The 24,909-nt window shown below is 43.1% G+C and overlaps 1 protein-coding gene and 1 long non-coding RNA gene across 3 annotated transcripts in view; both read right to left on the bottom strand.

Moving 5' to 3' along the window:
* dscama (Down syndrome cell adhesion molecule a) overlaps window positions 1-16,432 on the bottom strand; it is a 78,384-nt gene extending 61,952 nt beyond the window's left edge. For both annotated transcript variants that reach the window (XM_040181783.2, XM_040181784.2), the window contains exon 1: window positions 15,467-16,432. In XM_040181783.2, the coding sequence (XP_040037717.1) occupies window positions 15,467-15,509 (43 nt within the window). In that variant the 5' untranslated portion in view covers window positions 15,510-16,432. The remainder of the gene's footprint in view (window positions 1-15,466) is intronic.
* A 6,099-nt stretch (window positions 16,433-22,531) lies between these two features.
* On the bottom strand, window positions 22,532-23,807 carry LOC144410339 (uncharacterized). The gene is made up of 2 exons (XR_013468346.1): window positions 23,671-23,807; window positions 22,532-23,167 (listed from the first exon to the last, which is right to left on the bottom strand). It is a non-coding gene; the product is annotated as an uncharacterized LOC144410339 (long non-coding RNA).
* Window positions 23,808-24,909: the final 1,102 nt, after the last annotated feature.

The following is a 24,909-nucleotide window of genomic DNA, read 5'->3' as shown; positions in this document are numbered from 1 at the left end:
CCTTCCCAACATGCCTGTCTGTAGTTAGACCCTCGCTAACTAATATAGGCATGTGTGAAAACCACAGACCGCCACGGATGATTAATCAGTTATCAATCTGATTTAAAATAACAATCGTGGCCACCTATTGATTAACTCTAATGGTTTCAGCCATTATTCAAAAACTGCGTTGACATTATTTTCACATGAAAAGATGCATAGCTTATCTTTTTTCCATCGTTGATGTAAACTTTCAATCAATTAAAAGAGACATTTGATACATTTCTGGTCTCAAACGAAGCATGTTTAAAAAAGACCTCTCATAATGTCCGTCTGCATGTACCGGTCTTCCCGCTCTGTCTGAAAGCTGCTTTAGCTTCTGTCTCTTTAAGACTAAAAAACACTATTCTGCTCTGATACGCTTGCAAGAAAAATATGGCGCACCTTTGCAAAGATGGGGGTCAGGTTTATATGCTAAAGAGCCTGCATGTGGCATAGGACCGGGAACCAAGTGGGCTTATTTCACAGTGTGGGTTGTTAAGTGATGCAGATACACAAAAGAAAGTACACAGGCAATGAAGACGTGATCGTTAATGAACTATCCACTTTAATTTTGAATATAAATGGTGATTTATCATCCACAATCCTCTTCCCTCTGGTCAAACACACAACCCAACAGAGTTCTCGGAAATCAAGGTCTTGTTGTCAGTGGTGGCGGGAGTCCCTCTACAACAACAGAGGTATTTCTTGGTAACAGCTGTTCACATGTGTACAAGAAGTGACTTTGACACAAAGTGCAAGCAGCGTTCACTAGTTATTTATCTTCATTTTTTGCTGCTTTTCTGTTTGCCTTTTTTCGCACAACCAAATGACCATACATCCTCTCTTGACAAACCAATTTGCATATCGGCTTTCATCCGAATTAAAAGCTGTCACGCAGCTTCCATTGCCTCCGAAAAGGTTCCATCGTGGATCTGTCATCTATCACTGTAACAATCACATTTTCGCCGTAGTGTCAAACGCTCACTTAGAATCAGTTTCTGAAACTTTTAGATATCAGCAAAAAAAAAAGAAAGAAAGAAGAAAAAACAGGTCCTTAAAGATGATATTCGGTCAATTTGTCATATTCACCAAGACAGTGCACCACTAATGTCTTAGTCTAATGAAGCAATTCAATGCAATGCGATGCACTTCCCTAGTAGTAAGTTACTGTGCTGGATAAAACCTGACAATGCAACTCTTTGCTGTAATGGACAACCCACACTGTTGGCACGGGGCCAAGGTATGTACACTGGCTGGATCCCAAGGAAAAGTGGAGGAATTATTCAATACATCCACCGCCTGTCATGTGTTTTCACTGTTGTGTTTGAGTGGTGCAGAACCATGCATTATAAACAATGCGAGAAAAATCTGCAGTTTGGAATATTGAAACACCTGCCAATTGTAAAAAACAAACAATTAGATCATTTGCGAGCGAGCAGGTGAAAAGTTGTCGGGATGAGGAAGAGTGAAAGACAAGCCGTGAGCAGCGGTATTCTGCGTCGAGTAATGTGAGAGATTTTTAAAAAAGAATGTGGGTGCACGGCTGTTTATTGGAGTGGTTTGACCATGCAGATGAGATAATTGTGCTTGGGGATATTGACTTGCCTCATATCTACAGTATATCTGTTTTTACATGTATTTAATGTTGTCGAATCAGTGTTTGTTTTCTGTCACTTTGCTCATGTTATATGTATTTGTGGCCTTTTTTTCCTAAATGGTAGTTATGTACTATTTATTTTCCTGGGTTTTATTTTGATGCTTTTTCAGGGCGAGCACACCGATGGGCACCAAAGTAGAGTTGTGTCTCCTGCAGCATTGCTGAAGCTATTTTAGCTATGAAGTTTAAAGCTTAAAGCTTTGAAGCTTAAAATCGTGTGCTTGAAATGATGAGATCCAAATGAATCCTCTCTTTATTAAGCCATTCAAGGATAATGGCAGATTGGCACTGTAATTAAAAATATGAAAGTATGGATAAATTATTAAATTAAACATTCAGATGAGTTACACCTCCAGGGCAAACCTAAGGAAAACATTTTGAAATCATTTTAGTTATCCTTTTAAAATGCTGACTAAAATTCCACAATGATAATTTGATAATATAAAAAAAATTCTATAATATAAAAAAAGGTTAAGTATGGCCCTTCAGAGCTTGACAGTGGCGTTCTGTGAACACTCACTTACCGCCTGTAAATATTTCAGGGATCTCCACTGTATCTCTGCGGCCTCGGCTCTCTGTGCTGTGGGCCTGCTCCCTTTCCTGTCGCCTGCCTTCCTGCCTGTGCGGCAGCTGCCAATCCCCCCTCCCCGGAGACCCAACATTTTAGCGCTTCATAAATTCCTAATGAGCGCGCTCAAATCACCAGCCACTTCCGCCCACTGGTCGTTCAACCTGTTAAGACAAACAAACACCGCCGAGGACACATGTTTCTGCGCATTTCGAGCTGCGCTCACTTCACACGTGGGGGGGGCTCTGAGGTTCCAGCCCGAGGTGTTGAGAGGCAGGCAGTTGTAGTTGTCGACGGCGATAAGACCGTAGTTCTGTATCCAACAGGAGGTGAGACAGGCCAGAGGAGCCATGACACGTGTCAGTTCTGGGAGGGGGGGCTTTGTATTATTGATCCCTGGTTTGGCCACGCTGCAACACGACCCCGTAAACACACACGTGTCACTTTACCGATAAATGAGTCACCTGATGACGGCGAAGAGAGTGTGCATACGAGGTTGTATTGTGTGCACCATGTGTCAGTCGATGCTGTGCTGTAGCCGACACACACACACAGATACATAGCTACACAAGACATCCAGTGTTTCCGATACCATTATATCGGGGGGGGGAAGGGCGAGGGCGCACCATCGGACAGAGAGTGCGCATGTGTCTGAAATGTAACCCGCCCCCTCGTCGGTCTGCTAGCTCGACTAAAAAAAATCAACTTTTTCATATTTCTTTCTTGATGAAGTACAGACGTGTCGCTGTAAAACGGCTTGGCAGTAATCAATTGTGAACCTGCAGTGTTTCCCATACCATTATATAGGTCTAATGTATTAGTATCTCACATAACTGTGATGTTTTTTTCAGAACCTCCATTGTTCTTCACTTTAAGTCAATAACTGTTTTGGTTCACAAACACTGTTTGTTTCAGTTTAAAGTCACATACACAAATACAGTGAAAATTAAGTAATGTAAATCGCTGTGGGATGCAAAGTTATCATTTATGCCTCAGAAGATTAAACAATAACGCATGATTTTTATTTGAAGCAGGCCCTTAAAAAATACCAAATAAAAGCTATTGGTGGTGTAAATGAAACTAGTGGTGGTGGAGACTTTGAACCAAAATAAACAACCAGCACGCAGCCTTGAAAGGTGACTGAAGAAGAAGAGAGGCTTCTAACTGCTTTTGTCTTGATCCGCTTTGCACGAGCTCATAAAAATTTGAGACCCCCGGCCCCTCCTCCCAACTCCATCTCCACCTCCACCACCATCCTTTTCTGGGTGGCTGATTCCTTCAGATTAGAAAGCCTGATGGACACAAAACCTATCCAGATCCCAACGGTTCCGACGGATACAGTGGGAGTGCATTCATTTTTCAGCACAGCGCCAAGGAGGACAGCAAGGGTGGGGTTTGAGTGGGGAGGCGGCAAAGCTGGAAAGCACTCCGACGGCGACGAGGGGGCTGCTATTAAAAGAGATTGGAAGAAAATGCAGAGGAAAGGGTAAAGGACGGCTCCGTCGTGTCCCACGGCCTCCTTCAAATGAATACTTTTATGCTTATTCCCCTTTCTTCCCTTCGTCTGTCTGCGTCTTTTAGTCACCTTTGTTTCTCCTTCACGCTCCTCTGGTCCTGTCTCTCACGCTCTCAGGCTCGCTCCACCTTCGAACTGGGATACAGGTGAAAAACAAAGAAGGCGGGCGGGAAGGGAAGCGAGTCAGAGAGGGGATCCCGCTGCACTCTGCTGCCGATCCGTATTCATCAGCCACCAGACCATCAGTGCTGCCCAAGACCACTCGCATGCACTAACACCTCCTACAACTCGTTGTCCTGGTTAAAGGGCCGAGGTTTAAAAGGGGCCCGATGTATTATTCAGGGTTGTTAATATTGCAGCAAACAACTATTTTGTTTTTGTCTTCCAGGTATAATGGCATGATGTCTGTGCATTGAGTGCCCTCTCGTTGCTGCTACGCACAGCACAGCTCATCATCTCCCAATGACACTGTTGTTTGCACTGTTGCCGGTGTTAGCACGGTTAGCCGCGAGCAGCCGGCTCAAAGGTCACATGGTTGAGGACGCAATAGAAATGCTCCAGATGTTGTATTCAAACATAGAAAAAGAAATCGGACCACTTATCCAACAGCGTGTCCGAATCACTTTAATGGTAGACACTGACTCCTCACACTTTCTTTCACTCTTTACTCAGAATTTTCGAATGAAGCACAAATTACAGAAAGTGAATTTGTACAACATTCAGTTATAAAATGAATAGCCCAAGACAAATTGGCCGGATTTACTGCTTGCTTGCAAGCAAAGGAGACAGTACGTGGGTGGCTGTAATCAAGCATGTTTGTGTACTGCGCCGTTAAATAATAATAATCTCATTAACGGCTGTCACAGACTAGTAAGATGTAACACATACAAATCCGTATCTCTAAAATATGAAATGCATTGTTTTTGCAGACTGAAGAGGCCACACTTTTTGAGGATCTACTGTATTGAAAATCCTGGGACGAGATCAAAACAAGTCTTGAACCGGGAGATGAAAGATTCATGTGGACCCCGTGGATATTCGGTTAGCCGTCAGCGCGGCTGGAAGATTAAGGCTGCAGTCTGCGTAGCTTTGGTCCGCAGCTCAAAGAATTTCTGTCTCTGTTGATAGTGCTGCTTCTCTGTATCCTACTTTAAAAATAAACCAAGATGTTTTAGGATTAAATGTATTCTTATCTTTATGTTCAATTCCGAAGGTGCACAAACTGCAAAAAAACTCAAATCATTCTATCTCTGTCGTCTTGGCCCGCGAATGATATGCTGAACACCAACGCATTTCCATGCCCATCGTGCCCTCACACACGCCCACGCGCTCTCCCTAGCAGTCACCATACGCCTGCCTGCGCTAGAGCGTCTTAATCGACATCAGCTCCACATAAGGCAAAACCTCAAAGAGGAAAAAGTGATATTGTTCAATTATGCATCCCACACATGTATAATAGATTTGCTCGCTTTTTTCCTGTGTTTTTAGTCTTAGCAAAGCTCAGGGGCAGGGGGTACAGGGTGGGCGGTGGGGGGGGGGGGGTCATGTTGGGGTTGTGAGGGTCCCTTCTTCCTGCAGTGAGATGTAATGTTTGGCACAGTCCCACATGTCAGCATCTATTGGTGGCTGGGCGTGCTTAAGTCTCTCACCGTGAATTTGCAGGTGCTCCTCCGCGGTTCAAGGGCACCAGACGCACCTCGGTCAAGGAGAGTGCACGGGGGCGTGTCAGAGGGGTGTGGGGCCGGCGCACAAACAAAGAGGGCCGACATGGTTGACGGGTCGGACGGTGGGGAGCCAATGCAGGCGTTAATGTGGCTTCTCTAACTCGCCATTAAAGAAAGTATTGTGCGAGCGAGCACTGGCTGCAAGGATAATATCCCTATTCCAAAAGAAGGAACAGAAAAGCCTTTCATTGTCCCCAGTATGTGTTCAGGAAGAGCTGTGACGCTCAACTCCGACCCGCCCACCAGCGGTTGTTTCCAAATCACCCAGGCAATTTATTTGAGTAAATGTCTGATCAATACAGGTCTCAGTAACACGCAACATAAATAAATAGGCCTACGCATTAGCCTGTGCATTAGCCCGCTGATGTGTCAGGGGCTTTTTGCTCGGCCTGTGTTTACCTCTACCATGCACCATTAATCAACCTTCGGATGAATGGGTTTGGGCGCCTCCTGTTTTCTTGTTGAAAATGACAAAAACTCATTGGTGCTCTCCCATTATTTAACGATGCGCTTGTTCACTCTTTTGTTCTCTGCGACAGCATTCTGACATTTACCTCTTCTCACAGTGAATTAGCTATTAGCCGCTGCCTCACCCAAAACCCACTGATGGGTTTAAACGTTAGAGTCCAGTTGGCTCTCAGCCACTGTGTGGCCTCCACGGGGTCAGAGATGCTACGGTGGGTGCCAGGGCATCAAGACGTTAGGGCAAATCCACAGGGGCAAACAAGCGCTGAGCCACACTGACAGCTCGTGGCAGCCGATGCAGGTAATTAAGGCACAGCTCTGCAGAGACCGCCAAGGGAAGGTGGAGAGCGGGGGCCGGGGGGAGGTCTGAATCAGAGAAAGGGGGAGGGACAGTGCGGACGGGGGTTGGAGGACGGGGAAGCACCCAAGCCCCCCCTCCCGTCCTGCCTTAGGGTCTTACACAATATTTGGTAGAGAGGAGTGCAGCACCAGATCCAAGACACGCAGATCCTTGAGCACCGGCTCCCATTTTACCCTCATGAATAATGTTGAGCGCCGCGCTCAGCACCGCGGGGCCGCTATGTAAAACCAATGATACCCTCCTCTGATGTCAACTCTCCGGAGGGCGAGATGAGAGTCGCCGTGAAGTGGGTTAGTTGATGCATATGAACGCTCATTTACATCAGTGGCAAACGGTACGGAGGAGGGAGTTCCCACGTACGGGGCCTTTTGAAGGCCTTAATCGGGTACATCACCGAGGTGGAAAGGGACTAATACTACAAATCAACTGAGACAGAGATATACAGAGAGAGAGAGAGAGTGGAAGAGAGAGATTAAAGCCAGAGATGGCTGTGGAGGGAAAGTTCTGCGAGCAAGTAAACAAACGCGAGCTGTTGTCGCTGAAGCTAATATGCAGAGACACGTCAAGGGAAAGACGCAAAAGAGGTAAAAACAACCATATGAGACATTGATAATGCTCCATTGGCCTTCCTAAGAGACACATCTTTGATATGACAGGATATTCCTGAACAAAGCAACTTCTAATATATATTCCACATGAATATGAAAGTATGAACCAGAGCTTGATGTTCCTTCCAGGGCGCTGGAGCTCACATATTGTATTACAGAGCCAGTGCAAAACCATAACATAGCCTGGTCATGTATGCCTGCGATTTAACTCCGTTTATTGGTCTTTGGAATGGAAATCTTCTTAAGAAATTCATCACAATCACTGTGTTTTTCCCAAGCAGGTGACAGGGTTTTACTAACTGTAACATTGTAACATTGTCTTTGACCTTTCAATCCTCCCACACAGAAGGGCTGCCTCACTGCAAGAAATCAAATCAGCATATTTGCAGTGAATGGTCCCTTTCCTTTAGCATGAGCATTTTGAAATGTTCCTTTCTGCTTAGATAACTAGAGAATATAGCAAACTAAAAAGGACAAAGTCAATTTGTAGTCCCGGTCTTGTCCAAAGACACAGTGAGTACATTTGTATTGAGGAGATTAGTTAAAGCTGTTAGTTATTGACTCTTCTTCAGTTGCTCAGTACTTGACTTAGATGTCACTGTAATGTATTGTAGCACCATATCCACTGTGGCCATTCGTTTAGAGAGTGCAGGAAAGGCATTATTTTCATTTTGGGGATAGTTCCTTCCCATCTCGGCATGTTCTACTGTCGAGAGGGAGAGAGACTCAGATCTCAGGTGAAGGGAGAGAGAGGACATTAAACTCAGCGGGGAGGGATGAGCGAGGAGATTAGCTAAAGGAGGAAGGCTCACAGATTGAGGATTGTCTACATATTACACTATCGCATGACACAGGAACCTATAGCCCTGAAACACACATTTCATGATCAGAATAATTCAATTCAAATAGTTTCACATCATGTCCGCTGTGAGGATTCCAAAACTGCAGCAGAGCAACGTCTAAAACAAAATGTCATTAATTCTAGATTTAACTGTTTACCGTGAAAAACATACTTTCATTTTTTGATGTGCATTTGGATGAAGAAATCTGACTAATCCCTTGTCCCTCATTTACTTTTTCAATAAATTTAATTCAATTTGACGTATGACTGAAGGCAAGTGGTGACAAAAGGTTTGACATGAATGACTGAGAGCTAAAAATAGCACACGGCTGGTGAGAAAACCACTGGCCAAACGAGAGTTTCAAAGGTTTGCAGGAGTTCAGGGAGCACTGATATCTTAAGGCCGCCTGCTCTTGTTTTGTTTGACTTGTTAATAAAAAGCTTCCACCTCTACTAGACCTTATTTCTCTCTGATCAATGTGATGTCTATGCAAAGAGACCTGGTACCCAAGAGTGTCAGTGGTGCCCTTGTTTTACTTATATTTATTTACTGGACTCAAAAGAGAGAGAGTGTTTTAGGCATTTCATTTTTATTGCAATAAAATATTTGATATTTATTGTTTATGGAATGGATAAAGAGAATGTTATTTTAGATTTTTGTAAACGGCTGCGGTAGGAATTGATGGTTTGTTTTGCATCAGCTGGAAGTGTTAAAAACAAAAAGCCATTTGCAGGAGAGAAACAAAGCGGCACAAGACAGTGGAGGGCAAATCAAAGTCCTGGGGTTAAATGGGATTGTGGGTCAGATGACTAGACACTGTTGCCTTTCGGCCCACAGCCATCCTCTGCCTCAGAAACACACCAACGCCCCCACCCCTCACCATCCCCCCGCTATCCCCCCAATCCCTGCTTCCACAGCCTTCCATTTGTCTCAAAGGCGAGTGTATTTCATCTTCAGTAAACCCACTGCAGGAGAGAATCCTCCCTTTTTGCTGCAATGCAAACACGTAGTTAGCCAATCTGTTTTGGTGTCAACCGGTGTGTTCGACTTTCTTTCTTTTTTACAATATTTTCCCTTTAACCCTTCAATTAAAAAAGATCATAAATAATACATTTGGGATCGCAGATTATTTAAAACTGAAACACCTTGCCATGCCAGAGTGGCATTGAGTCCTATAGAGGCATACAGCATAGGACCTTCATTATTTAGTCCTACAGGAGCCCGTCCATGCAGCGCTACTATAAATCACCCTGATGGATACACAGCCAATTGAGAGTAACAGAGACAGACAATGGGGAGGGAATGGCAGCGATCTGCATTAGACCCACACTCAATCTACACCCAGACGAGAGTCAGCCTTTATTAATCATCATGTTTTGATCAAAAAAACGCTGTTTCATTTTGTTCATAACTACGTCCCTGTGTAGCCTTTCATACATCTCTCCCTGTCCCATACCTGGATTGTGTGTGTCACACAGATGATGAGGGGCTGCAGGGGCTCTGCAAACACAGCCAGCCAGCAAAATACACATCAACGTATTCCAAGCGTTTAGTGCCCGGGAATAATCAAATTATAATTTAATCATCTGATCAAACAGCAATTAGCATAATCACGTCTGGGGAAGGCCTGATAGAGTGGAGACTGGAGCGGAATGGAGCTGGGAGCGAGCAACCCTTTAATAAAACATTTGCCATAATGTTTGAAAATGTTACACATTCGGGGCTACAGAAACAGAGCTGGATTCCGAAAGCTAATCAGCGCGGTTTGGTCACGCCTAATGAACCCATCCAGCAGTCTGCCTGAGGGGGAAGTCCTTGCAAAGTGAGGTCCGGTTTTAATAATGGGAAGGCTTTCTTTTTTTCAGAAAAAAGGAATAACGTCCCAAGGTTTCTATAATTTCATATTTGTTTAATTCCTATGGTATTTTAACCAGTATGATAATCTATGACAGATTGGTGAAAACGTCAGGTTCCGCAAGACACGTGCGCTAAAATGTCCAAGCATGCGCACACGTGGCTCTCGAACCAGCAGATAGAGAGCACCAGCGGACTGACCAGCCCCCACCCCACCGCCCACTGAAGGTGTACCCCTGGGGGAAACACTGAGTATACAGCGTTTTTCTGTGGCGGAAATGGGCTTTAAACTACTATTACTAGGTTTAAATCAGTGCCAAGTTAAACAAATATTATCCCGTTTTGTTTATATGGGGGGTGGGAGGGGGGGGGGGCAGGCCAAACATCTTAAGATACATTGATAATTTAGATACATTGATAATTTAGAGTTATCGTCTTATCCATATATCGTACGATTAGCAGATAATGTCAAATAGAACTGATATAATAACTAGAACTGATATTTATCATAGGAACTATAAACAGATGATAAGCGTTGCCATGTGAAATATGCTTCTGTTGTACAGTTATCATTATGGTAGTTGGAGATCTTTGTTGAGACTTGGAACATATTCTGGAGATATCTTTAAGGTGAAAGCAATGAAAAAAGGTTTGATTGTCGACAGTTGCAAATGCACCACCGTTTCTCAGTTGAGTCAGCATCTCTTCTCTCCTGAAGAAAGACGCGTTGCTTTCTGAAATAAAGGCTTGGATTTAAGAAAAGTAATGGTTTGATCAGGGAAAAGAAAATGTGCTAGTTAAATATGTTAATGTCAAAGAAAAACTCACAAATCTGTGGTATAGATCCAGTGCTGTGCTGTCCCATTTTTCGGAATATCACTCTGAATCCGAGAATGCGCTGCCGCTAAACATGAGTTATTATTACAAATTTCTTGCGTATAACGTGCAGAAAGATTCAGAGGAAACCACCTTATTCTTCAGCATATATCTTGCAGGGCTTCCTCTGAAAAGTTGCAGTGGTTCCGTTTAAGCTGAGCTGGAACTGACGACCAACTCATTGCAGAGCGCTTTGCAGAGAGTACTGCAGAACACATTGGCGAGGTTGAACGTCAGTTCAAAAAAGAGAATACAAAACCAAACCATCCTCTGATCTCTGGCTTTGGATGCAAATTCAATAGTTAATGAGTTTGAGTTTGAGTTGGCACTGTTCTCTTGTGCGTTGCATTACACATTTGTCAATTGGCAAAACCAGTAAGACGCATTGTTTTGATATTATTTAAACATACATACTATTTAAAGTGGATTGTCTCACTCAATGTGTACTGTGAGGGATAAATAGCCAAAATAATAAATGATAACTTGAGTCTTAATTGATGCAAAGCAGTATGACTGTCTAATACATACTGAAGAGTCTTAAATAGCCTTGTTTCTGCATGGAAAATCCAGCTGATTTTATATGATTATTTGAGCTTTACATAACACAAGCTGACTCGCTGTCCCTATTCTCCCCTCTCTTCTTCCTCTTTTTCTGCCTCACTACACACTATCATCTCCTTAAGCATTCTGGTCTGGGTTAAATGAAACCTTTAACAGTTCAATGTGCAACCATTAGCATATGCTCGAGTCTACTCTCGTCGGCCGAGGCGTAAGCACACACAGTGGAGCGGCGCAAACGAACCTCAACCCGATGGCACTGACAAATCCTGGTGTCATTAGTGGTTCCAGCCTATCACCTTCTAATATTAATCCCGATGCATAACATTGATATATAATCAAGACAAAACGTGACACATTTAACTGCCTGAAATGGTAAAAGGGAGTCAAAGCTAAATACATGTAAGCAGGTTACTGAATCATGTTAATAAATGTGTCTTTAATTCTTTGTGAAAATTGTATGACGTAATTTTACATCTTTAGGACATTTCTGTGTTTTGTTCTGTATGAAAGTAAAAAAGTTCTTGCCTGTGGGGATTGAAAGTGGCGATGCTTAACATGTCGGTACTCAAGCCCTGTCAACAAGCACCATGTTATTAACACACTGCAGCATCAGTAAATACGACATCACTACAACCTACTGGAGTAGAATAACCACAGCATTTCCGCTGGCCTACATCGTGGTGATATTAACGCGAGGAGCTGAGCCCGGTAGTTGTTTGCTGTGACTCTTGTCAACCTCGTCCTGGCTCTATGTGAGGTGACACATGTATACCAAAGCACACCAGTCTGCACAGACCTAGTTTCCCACTGGCCTTAATGTGACCTCCAAACAGCGCTGTTTGGACTGGCAATAGTTGGCCAAAAACAATAAAATTACAGTTTCAGCATTGTCAAACTCCTCATAAAGAAATAATTTGCTTTTGGCATCAAAATAATCAGTGCCAAAACCATAATGCCCTTTCAATTAACGTTTCAGTTAATAAAAGGCAGAACTGGTGCTGAGAGAATCAAAGCCTCTGCCTATTCACTGAAGTTTGTGATATGTTTGTGTAAAACCGTACCAACTTCATTGCATTGTTTTATAGCAGATGGGGAAGGGGGGGGGGGGAAATTGAACGGACCACTCAAGCCCAGGGTCCGCCTAATGAATGGCTAGTTTTAGACAGCAAAAGCACTTTACTTAAGAATTTTAGGGGACCATACTTATTTCCAGTATCCTTCCAGAACCAGTAAACTGCAGACAAAATCCTAAGATCAATCATTTGCACTAGAGTGGTATAATCATATGGATATACACCGTTGAATGAAGTCCACATATATAATATCTTCATCGAGAGCCCCCCCCCCTTCCCTCTCGGTGCATGATTGGTTCTAATCTCTGTCAGCGGCATGTCTTTGTTACTCCTGACCAAGACAACAGCCTAGCTTCGAATGCTCCCTGTTTTCTCTGCTTTATTTGTTGCTCTGATAGTCTCAATCGGAAAAAATATGTAGAAAGAAACTCACTTCTGCTCCCACATGAATCAATCATTCAGTCTGGATCAAGTTGTACCGCTAATGCTTATGTTTTAATAAGCAGAGGTTCTCCAGCAGCCCCTTGTCATCCTAAACTGCAAGCTAAAAATACACATGCACGAATGACACTAAGAGCCAATTGAGGAGCTTCACTGTATATTTACACAGCTTATTAGCGTCCAATTGAGCATGTGTCAGATCCTTCCCCCAGCGTAGCTGTGCAAAAACAACATTATGCCATTCCCCCTATTTCATCTTTTTATAACCGGAATGCATTTTTCCCATTCCATTTAGGTGTTTAATAGACACTTCTGCTAAAGCACTTTAGAAGCTCAAGTACCACTAAAGTGAACTCTACAGCAGATTTTACTCTCTACAGCGGTGAATTGTTTATATCTACTGCAGATGAGCTTGCAAATGTGTCCTCAAATTGGCAAACGCCAATTCAGGGCAAAATGGAGTTTGCAGAGTTAATACTATACATAAATGACCGCTGCAAGCCCGGCTGTGCTTCAAATCCTCTACCCATATATTCTACGGACAGACAGACAGGCAATGCCAATATCAATATCTACATAAAACACTGAACAGACCAAAATCAATTTAAGTGTTTGAGCAATCAAGCCATTTCAATCCGATTCTGAATGATGACATGAAATGTGACTCCCTGAACTATTAACAGAGAGAGAGAGAGAGAGAGAGGAGGGCTGAAATCTATCAGGAAGCATTGCCAGGGTCACCTGAACAGAGTGCAGTGTTACTCAAGCCCCGAGCCCCCACTGCAGCAGCACTCATTACCCAGGTCTCCATAGAGACAATCTCAGCAGCTCGGACCAGAGCCCTAAAAGCCTTCCCCCTTCAGGAAGCTACGTGTCCAGAAGAGGTGCAAATGCTTGCTTCTGATGGAAGCTGCTCATGAAAGCTAATCTTCGCAGGTCTATTCAGAGGGAGGTGGGGGGGGGGGGGGGGGGGGCAAATGTGCAGTAGAGAGAATACTGTGTAGGATCAGCAATCGTGGCTCTTTTATTCTGCCTGCAGTAGATTAACGTAGTGCAGAAAGGTGCAAAATACAGAGAGGATTGCCACAATGCACCCTGGGTAATTCAAATTGCTGCCGCAATGAAGCAGGATTTGAATCCCCGAATCAATAGAAAAGGTCCCTGTCAAATGAGCCCTAAGTCTGTCGATATGTGAAAGGTTTGTTTCCGCTGCAGGGCAAACGTTTGTCACAACCACAAGTTCCATTGCTGCCATTCAAAGTTTCCATGTAGATCACTCTAGCAGCGGCCATTTTGCAACGCTGTTGCCTGGACCAGTGAGACTGAAAAAAGCCATTCAACAAGCAAAGCGACGTATCGTTCTCAGCCAGCGGAGGTTCCAGCACGGCATTCAGTAAGCTGGAAGCTGTAGTAAACTGTAGGTGTCCTCTGTTTCCTCAAACTGTCTCCCCTCAGTTACAGAAAAAAGGTGTCTTTCCGTCACCATCGTCACTCCTTTGACTCCATTCTCCCCTAAAAATAAACACTGTCTTATTGAACCCTCCAGCATGGCCACAAAATGGTTTTCCTGTCAGCTTAGCTTGACGCATCGCCCTCTACTCTCGGTTTATGTTGTCGTCGAGATTATTTTAACCCCTATCGCTTTCGTCTACCTTTGAATCGGTCTTCTTAACGCCCCCAATTTTCTTTCGAGCTCATTTTCTGCCCCCCAACACATATCCCACCCCCTACAGCCCCTTGTCCTCCTCACTACCCCCCCCTCACACACCCTTCTTGTAGCCGCTGCAAAAAAATCTGTCACCCGTAGTCCAAAAACAAGCATTAATGCCACACCTAAATTTGTGAGTTGGATTTGGATGCTTTTTTTAGGAGAAATGCACTTGGGCAAGGGTGATAAGGGCTTGTCTATTTTTTTTCTCCAATCCAAAATGACTCCATGTCTGTGCTTCTAATATGGCGGTGCAATGCCAGAAAAAAAAGCACAGCCAACCCATTTAATCCTTTTTGAAGAACACTCTCGACAGATCTAACATGCAAACATGCAATAATAAGTTATTTAATACCTCAAATTATTATTAGAAACTTCTACTTAACATATTAGAGCATACAAGTAAATATACAACATTAGAGAACTTCTGGACTGAAAAATGTATTTTATGTCGACGAAGAAATTATTCGAGAAAGAATTTCTGCTTTAATGTAATTCACAGGCGGATTTGAAGATTTCTAACAAACACTTGGCGAACTGACCAGTTGTGGGTGCCAATGTGTAATCTCAATTCCTGACTTAAGAATCATTTTGAATAGGCCACAAATGTAAAGCTGTGAAAGTCTAACCGTTAATATGCTCATTTAGCATCTAAAACTGTTGTAGGAAAATGCACCCAGGCTGAGGCCCAATGCAGTATGATGAGGAACAATAAATAATTGTTCATGGTACAAATATAAGAAGGGCACAGAATAATTACGAGGTTTCAGATATTGGCCAAGGGTTTCTAAAAAAAACAACCGAATTGCACATTTAAAAAAAAAAAAAAAACGAACACATTGAGGTCCCCTCTTGTTCATGCAGAGGAGAGAGGAGAAACCTATCACTCAACCTACGTTTATCCCCTGTGTGTGTGTGTTGTGTGTCTACATTTTATAAAAAACTAATCTTGAATGTTAAAATATGCACGATTGTTTAATGCGTTCATACGTTCCGGTTATTGTGGATTTGACTCTCTAACCCCACAAAGCCTTTCCGCACATCGCTTGTTTTGCTTCAAATGTCCACAACAAGAATACGATAAAAAACAAAACAATATCTACCATATGGGAAATGCTTACAGGACATTATATGTACACTGGGATAATTAAGAACCACTTGATGTTTAATGTGGACAAATGGATTACTTACCATTCAAGATGCACTGGGAAAAGATAAGAGCCAATATCCACATGCCCCGCTCCGTTCAATATCCAAGCTTATGCTTTTCTTCTCTCTCTCTCTCTCTCTCTCTCTCTCTCTCCCTGTACTCCTTCTTATTATTATTATTTATTCCTTTTATTTCTTCAACAAGTCAATTGCAGTGAAAGAAAAGGGAGCTTGCAAATCTCTCTCTCCCTCTCTGTCTCTCTCCCTCCTTCTGTCTCTCTCTCTCTCTGTCTCTCTCTCCCTCCCTCTCCTTTCCTCTCGCTCTCTCGTTCTCTCAATCCTTCACGTTGGGAAGACGATGGAGAGGAGGAGGTTTGCGCTTTTTTCACCCCCCTGCTGCTGATTGTCTTCGGCCACGGCGGGATTTGGTGTATGATCCACAGACCGCGTGTCTCCCCCTGTGCACCGCGCGGGGCCTCAGTGCAGCCGTCTCCCCGTGTCGGAGCGCCGCTGTGCGTGGAGCAGAGGGGAGCTCGGCTCGGTGCGCTCCGGTCCAGGTGAGCTGTGCCGCTGCTGCTGAGTCAGAGGCCGGAGACGCATAGAACAAACTGCCTCCGCGCGCAAGCAACTCCACGGTTAAACAAGTCAAAGAACAAAACAACCCCCCCCCCCCCCAAAAAAAAAAAAACGTTGCAAAATTGGAAAACAATAAATGAATTTCAAATGAATGAATTAGAAGTCTATGCAAGGAAAAGGAGCGAGCATATAAGGTCAGGTGTGTCTGCGGGAAAAATGCGTAAAAGTTGGATTATTTCTCTCCGTGGATTAAAAAGCGCGTGGAGTTGATCGTTAGCTGCGCTGAAAACTCATTCTGTCTTCTCCGCCTCTCTCCGTCCGGCGAGCAACAAGCACACGCATCTTCCCCCCGCAGCCGCACACACAAAATGCGCACACTGGTCCCTGCGCTTAAAACCTGCCCTGCCTCAGAGCACTGTGGAATAAACCCTCGCCTCCTTCCTCGCAGCCGATTGTCTCCCTCTTCATTGCCTTAAAGGTGCAGGGGGGGGGCGGGAGGGGGCAACGGGGCGCACAGCTGAGCCTCTGAAGGAGCATTCAGCGACACCTCTGTATTATTTTAACACGCAGGGTAACTGCATGTCAACATAAGCAGGAAAGAATTAGAGAATGCAGGACACCCTTCTGAGGTCCATAGTGCCGCTGTGGCGTAGCAGCAAGCTGGAGGATGGATGCTAAGGGAGGAAGGCAGAGGGAGGGATGGAGAGGGAGGGATGTAGGCTACACCTGACTTCATACAGTATAAGCATTTGGTTAGAGAAAAATAAATGCTAAATTATCTTAATTGGAAGAGATCAGATCTTGTCTTTTAATGTGTTTTCTGGGTTATTCATGAGCCCTGGGGGCATTTTGGGGGGACTCCTGACAGCATCTTCCCTGCATTCATTAATTGACCTTGACAACTATAAGCAGCGACCCCCCCCAATGCACCAGGAGGCATCAAACAGCGGCCATGTCAGACATCCACAGCCCCCCCCCCCCCCCCCCCCCCCCCCCCCCGCATGAGTTCACCCCCCTCATTCAAGCTGCACAGGAGGAGGCGGCGGATTAATATGTGAAAACTAAAGCATCCTGTGCTGAAGACTTAACAATGTCAATATATCTCATTTTAAATGAGAGGTGACCTCCGTATCAAATGTATCAAAGACCAAATAAGGTGAATCTTGAATCTAAAGAACAGTGATAATATTTGAATCAATCTAAAACTCTCCCTGACATGATTTTCAGGCACAGTGTTGTGACACCAGTCGCATTGGTATTTTATGCTGAATTTGAAATAATTTTGTTTGAGGCACTCGCACGAGCGATTACTGTGGCGACATCCGCTGCCATGTGACTGGTTGAATCTAGCGTGGCCCATTTATGAGCCAGCCTTCAGCCCACCCCCCCCACGCCCAGATACAGTGTCTGTCTCTTAGACTTAGCGTCCACATCAAAGACCCCCACACACGAGCGAGCTCTGCACCAGGAATACAGGGACCTGTCAGCCCCTGTCTGGGCCCTGCAAGGCGCTTTCAGCCAGGCACCCCCCAAAATAAAAGTGATCATTACCACGATACCAAACTAGGGCGGCAGGAAGTTTTTCTTCATGCATTAAAAGTTGTTGGTTTTTTGTTTGTGTTGAATTTGTCTAATCACCCCCCCCCCCCCCTCTTCCAGGCTCCTTGGCTCGAGTGATGAGGGGGTTTTAATGGTCTTCCTGTCCCAGTGTTTCTTGTAATGGGCACGTCTCCTTTTCCTCTACTCGCCGCTGCACAACACCGGACAACAGCTACTACTTGGATTACATAAAAAAAGATATTGAAGTACAACTAAATGAGCAAATAATACTCAGTGAAGTGAATGACAAAACACACACAAAGCTGAGAGTTTACCAACTAACTCGCACTGAAGTCTTGTTGATTCATTGTCTTTTTTTTGTCTTGATGTGTCCAATCACACGGTAAATGATTCTCCTCGATGTTCACCCCAGCGGACCGTATGGTCACAGAGATTGGATTAAAATCACTGCTGTGCATGGTCATAAGAGCTCAATCCCTATTCCCCTAATCCCTGCTTTAACTCCATGATATGATGTGAGGTTATAACCATAACAAAGGGTATTATCCTCCTTAAAACCTTCTGTTATTTAAACGTTAAAACCTTCCCAGACATTTCCGGACTGTTTTTTGCACTGACAAAGGGACATGCCACAGTGTGAAAAACGTTCAATATACTTTAAAACTGAAAGCGTTACAACATACAGTATGATGTTTATAATGCAGTTACGATACCCACAATTTAATACAGTACTTCAACATTGCATGGAAGTCTGGGACAGCACCTAAGCCAGTGCTTCCCAAACCTTTTCTGTCGGGGCCCCCTTTGAGTAGATAGGGATATTCTAAGACAAAGAATTAAAAAATAGGGTTGTTCCTTCATTGTTTTGAATTCATTGCAATGTTAAATATAGAATCTGTATGAAATAATTATTTTCTTTATGAAATAAACATGATAATTATTATAATAAGACCAATAATTTATTTTCAAATAAATGAACTTCAAACATTGAAATTGAAGTTGGGAAGATTTGTATTTCCACATTTAACAGGAAGTTTTTTGTCTTTCTGATGCTACACGTCTCACAATCTCGCTCTGCCTCTTTGCTGCGCTCTTTTGCTTGTCAACTAAGTCGCTCAGGGGAGCGTGATTCTTTTTTTTTTTTTTCATCATTGCATCGTTCAGCGTTAGCGTGATGAAGCCAGAGCCCCCTTGTTGGCCCACCCAGTTTGGGAACCACTGGCCTAAGGAAGGGCGGACGGGGTGGGAGGGGTGTTGGTTCCTCTCTCCAAAAAGGGGGACCAGAGAGCGTGTGTCAGTTACAGGGGTGTCACGCTAAGCATCCCTGCCAAAGTCTGGAAAGGAGAGTTTGGATACCACGGATTAAGGAGAAACTATGCAAAGTTGTGGAAGAACGGACCAGACCTTTACTCCTGCAATGATCATGAGGGGGCCTGGAAGTATGCTCACTTGTTCTACATAAGTTTTGTGCACCTGCAGAAGGTGTATGACCGGATCCCCCGGGAGATACTGTGGGAGGAGCTGCTGTAGTGCAGGGTGAGGGGCTCCCTTCATGGAGCCATCCAATCCCTCTACGTCCAAAGCGTGGGCTGTGTTCGGCTTCTCAGCATGAAGACAGAGTCTTTTCCGGTGGGGGTTCGCCTTACCACCAATCCTGCTTGTGGTATTCATGGACAACAGGAAGAAAGAGACAACTAGAAGACAAGGATGACAGGAGGACTGAGAACAACAGGAAGACAGACAACAGACAGACAGAGGCGATACGTCGTGGTTTCTTGCCTGTATGCTTTTTGTGGTTGTAAGCAAGCTGTCAGCCTACATTCCATTTCCCACCAAGTGTAGCAACAGAAGAGCGACAGAGAGAGACGGCTTGTCCACTTGTCCACTCGTCCTATGTGCTCCAGGCGCTGAGAAGCTCTGATGACTTATGCTGCGCTCACACCAACAGTGAAGTGAATTTTCGCAACGCTTTACGCAGACGAGTTAATTTGTCTTCATTCACACAGGAAAGGGGGCGTGGTTTGTTTCTGTAAAGACAGTTCTCATTTCCGCCATCCACCATGGAAATAACCACTATTTCTGTTCTGCATCTCAACGCTGATTGGCTTTCCATTCGCTTCTTCCGCATCATCCACGCCGCCCGTTGAAAATTCGCTTTATCCGCAACCATTGGCGTCCATGCATTGACTTGACTACATGGAATCTACTCCAGCGAATAATTTGCTTTGCTTTTGGTGTGAACGCAGCATTACAAATCCAGCCTGTTGGTGATGTTGTTACAAAAGGTCTGAACTGAAACACAAAGCCAACAGCAACGCCGATTAATAACCCCACGCAGCAGTTGTCAGCATTATTACACTTGTAATGAAAAGAGAACAGATTTGTGAAGCTGCTCGTCACAAAGGAAATCTCTAGACAGGTTTGTATTTTTAATATAAAACATTATAGCTCAGCTATTAAAATAATGTTCACTAAAGTTAAATATAGTTTTATGTTCTCCTCCTTTAGTTCCATAATTCAGGGGGGTTTAGGTTCGCAGCTCATTTACAACATAATGTATGCAAATTATAATCTTGTCCATTCAAGTAGAGCTGAATACCCCAAAGGATGTTTAATGGCCCTTATTAACAAAATATTCCAATTCGCTTTGATGATATTCAAACAACTTAATAAAATATATATAAGATAACTACTTAAAAATGACCAATGATGGCAGGATCATCTCAACCTGCAACTCCTTTGTTGCCTGGGTCAGATTACTGAATAATTCAAACCATGTTACGAGGTAGAATGGATGCACATCCTGAGACGCTTATTTGATTATAGATCATCTTTGGATCCTGTTCTTTGCCCATAAATTCTGCGCAGAAGACGAGACAACGTTGCAACTTTTTGAATCGACATATCTAGAAAAAAGACATGTGGGAAGAGGGTGAAAAGTGCAGTGTCTGCTTGAAAATAAACTATTGACACACATTCCACTGAAGGTTACACAAAAAAAGATTCAGCCTCGGATACTTTCTTATAATATTGTTGATCATCATCAGATATTTTGCTGTGTTATATTTAGCATTTTGTTTGTTGATGGAGAATTTAAGTTATTTCCCAAATCTATGATGACTTTGTTACAGACACATGAATGATCACAATCCATCTAGATGTTACTGAAATATTTCAGTGTGGACTGAGCCACAGCTCAAGCGTTGGACATTAGCATCTATTGGGCTAGAGGCTAGCATGGATTATTAAAAAACAGGGGGAAATAAACCAAAGTCAAACATCAATATTTCCAGATGAATTATATTATATCTTTTAAGACGGGATTGGGAAGGCTGTTTTAAAAATAGAATCCCATGCACTTACTAATTACCTGTTTGAAAATATAATCATCAACCTATTCAAATTGTTAGAATATAATAGAAATGTAATTGCATTTCTTTTACTATGTTTACCTAAAAAATGAGAAAAGAGAAAAAAAACTTTCCAGTTACCGGACACAACTTGGAGTGGAAGCAGCACCCATATCAATTAAATAAGCACATTTCCAGTCTTGTACGTAATTTTATGTTTTTTTATTTAAACTTCTCTTGGGGGTTTTCGAATGAGGCTTTGAATGTTAGTGATCACATTCAGGATGAATGCCTTAAAAGATGGGAGCATTAGGATTTCTCTATATTGTGGCTAAATCCATGTCCAGTAATTTATGTTATGTCCAAAATAGCTGCTGGACAGCCCCATTGATACAGGTGCATGCCTGCCTTTGGGTATTCAAAAGGATAAAAGTCCACAAATATTGATCGAAGCAGAATTTTTAATCAGATAAAAACGACAAGAAAATGTTTGAATTTTGGAAATGACCACATCAGTCTTTGATCAATTAATTTTGGCTTTTGGACTGAGATAATTATGTGTGTGTGTGTGTGTGTGTGTGTGTGTGTGTGTGTGTGTGTGTGTGTGTGTGTGTGTGTGTGTGTGTGTGTGTGTGTGTGTGTGAGAGAGAGAGAGAGAGAGAGAAAGGGACTTAACATACCACCTTTCTTTTTAAATGTTAATAATTAAAATGTTAACGTTATGAATGATGTGCAAGGGTTTATTGTTGTAATGCCCCTGAACAGACCTGTCAATCCCCAGTTACCCATAATTATGCTTTGCTTTATGGTCGGTCTGACTCTAATTGGACCATAATTCCCTAAATAAACATCATGCTGTGTTGAAAAAGACATAAAACTAGAGATTGAGACCATAAACTCTTTTTTACTGTTTGTTGAGGGAATAAATCAAGTAAGAAGACAAGTCATTTCCCCATAGAGTTCTATACAGCCTGGCTTCCTTGTGTCATAATAACCTGTCAATCATGAGAAATCCAAAAGAAAAAATGATGTTGAACACGTTGTAATGTCGCCTATTTCTAATCCTGTATCCTACAAAACAAACTCTGAACTACTGGGCGCTTTCAGTGCTTTAACACCCTTCAACACATTTGTTGTCTTTTTGATTTTTGATTAATAATTGGAAAGACAATCTACTCCAGAAGAGGCCTTCACAAATGATTCAACACTTCCACAGACACAGGGACATATATCGATTTTCCCGCATGTGTTAGCTGCAGTAGTCCAAATATGCGTGGTTGTTCTTTTTAGCAACCGAGGAATAACTTCATGTCTTTAGAATGGTAACATGGCTGAAAAAAACACTAATTTTCCCTCATTGGTTCCATAATCACCTACACGTTGCCTTGTAAGGCAGTGACTAATTGAATGGACAGAGCCCAGGACCTTGATGGGCAACCTTAGTGGATCTATATATTGATCACACTCATTGACTACTTTGCATCTCTGGGCTCAGTGCACTCCTGTCCAGCCCTGATTGAGTGGCCTGCAGGGTCATCCAGAGGTAGGTCGAGGATTCCGGGGATTACAAAGCATGATTCACAACTGGCAACTGGTATGATTACGGAGGCACTGATTCATAACACTTTGATGTGCGTTTATTCGGTTTATATCTTTTGAGTGTTAATCCACAAAAACTGGCACTGTTTAAAGTGAACCTTAATAGGTAGAAATGCTACCGACTTTGAGATTTTTTAAAGGTAGATTTACTAATTTAATATAACCTGAATAGAACTTTGCTTGTACATTTGACCACCCCTAGCCTTAAAACCAGAAGGACAAAAGAGAAGTGGCTAGCAATAGTATCAAATAAATAGTAGCAACAGTATCAAATCAATAATGGATTTTGAAAATGATTTTAGTTAAGGCATCATGCTTTTAGGTAATATAGCAGAAATTTAACACTCGGCATCCCAGTGTATCCCATTGCATCAAAAATGATTAAGATTAATCCTAATCAAAGTTTAGCAAAACAATTTTTAGGATTTGTAAATCCAGATACATGCTTACATACCCAATTTTGGTAAATACATTTGCATGCCGCCGAGACCTAATAAGTAGGCTGTAAAAAAACAAAGGAAATTTGTGAACTTTCAGCTATGTGTTAATCATTACATTACAATGTTTGCTAGCTATTTAAAGTCAGTTGGTTCACTAAATGTTGATCTTGATGGCTCGGCAGAGAAGATTTCATGTGTTCTTCTTTGCAAAAACTGGCCTAGAAGAAGAAAAAAAAACATGTAGAACAGCAGAATAAGTTCCAGTATAACATTTTGTATTTTTATGTGCAAAAATTTATCTACATTTAGTCATTTCCATCTTAGTTAATGGTTGTGTTCATCTTAATAAAACTGTGATACTATACAGATAAGCTACTTTGTAGCTGATAAACAAGAGGGTGTTTGGCGATCATTTACAAAGCAATGGTAAACATATTTTAGTTTGACTCTTTTGCTCCGTAACTGTCCATGATGGGGTGGCAGTGTTGCTTAGTAACCACAGCACATGACTGACCTTATCGGTGCAGTCATAAAAATGTATGAAGTCCTTTTATTCATTTTGCCTTCTGCTCCCTTTCTCTCTCGCACGCACGCACACGCACACACACACACACACACGCACACGCACACACACACACACACACGCACACGAACATGCATTATTGTGTATCTGTGTATTTGTGCATGTGAGAGAGCCGCAGGGTGGTATTGAAGGGAATACCTGACACGGACTGCATCAAGCAGCATAAAGGGAGTGAGGTGGGGGAGGGCATCCAGTGACAGGACAATCAGCATCCACACAACACCCAGGAACACAACAGAGTAGTCACTGAAAGATCTTTACACTGCCACTAATGCTGAAAACAAATGAAAACAACATACATGGGATGCAGATTAAAAAAACAATGATTTTGTGATTATGCGTTGTGTAACCTATGATCTGGTTGTTTTCAGTATCACATCACTGTGATCTACTTAGTAGATGTCAATCTATTTACTCTTCAGGGTCTTAATCTCGGTTTAATCCCCATAACATGTTTTTGCAACTGACGAAGCATAATGCCATGGTGGAGCCTCGTTCGATTGTGCAGGGCTGATGATTCCACACAGGACGTCAAGAAACGTGACACAGTATCACAGCGACCCGCTTCTTAGCAAAGTGTTCCCACAGGGCGCACAGATGTTAGGCCTCGCAGTAGACAACATCTGCACAGCTGTGTAGTCGGCTGCCACGCACGGGTGGGAAATGCCACAACCCGCTCTTGAACTGTTGACAGCTAGGGGCAGGTCGGCACAGATGGAGGAAGGGGGTGTCAGGGGACTGGCACCGGCTGGGTGGGGGGGGGTGGCAGGTAGAGACTGAATCTCCCATCTGGCCTCGGTGCTGGCACTCTGCCCCAGGGCACCTTCAACGTTTACTGGACAGAAAGCCTGTCAGGAGTTGGAAGTCACCTTGCACAAAACATTGTACTCTCTGGGCGGAGGGGGGGGCATTCATACGCTGCGTGTGAGCTTAATTTACCAGACCAACGGCAAGAGCCCGTCTTAGCTTGATTCTTGCGACGTGCTATGTTGCGATCTCACAACAATCATCCAGTTAACTGTTAGTTAGTCATGTCAGGCGTAGCTGCTTAGATTTACGGAGGAACTATGACAAGATGGTCCTTGAAAATGGGTTTTAAGTCTGGAGAATGCAGCGTAGTATTGTCCATACAATACCTGCATATCGTTCTTGATGCCGTGTTTCCCCAGTACACAGTGTTACTGTAAATCATTATTCTGACGGCAAATTGGTTGCAAAAAATAATCCTTGAACTGCATGAAAGCATTACCTAATGTTATTTTAACATGCGTTTCTTGGGGCCTTTATCCTCCAACTATCTTCCATTAACTTATCATTGGCAGAGAGACAGAAAATATTCACTAATATAAAAACTTTGAATATTTATTTGAAAAAATC

The sequence above is a fragment of the Gasterosteus aculeatus genome, chromosome 7, assembly GCF_964276395.1.
Source record: "Gasterosteus aculeatus chromosome 7, fGasAcu3.hap1.1, whole genome shotgun sequence".
NCBI classification, from domain to species: Eukaryota; Metazoa; Chordata; class Actinopteri; order Perciformes; family Gasterosteidae; genus Gasterosteus; species Gasterosteus aculeatus.
This window is presented reverse-complemented; position numbering and strand designations above follow the sequence as displayed.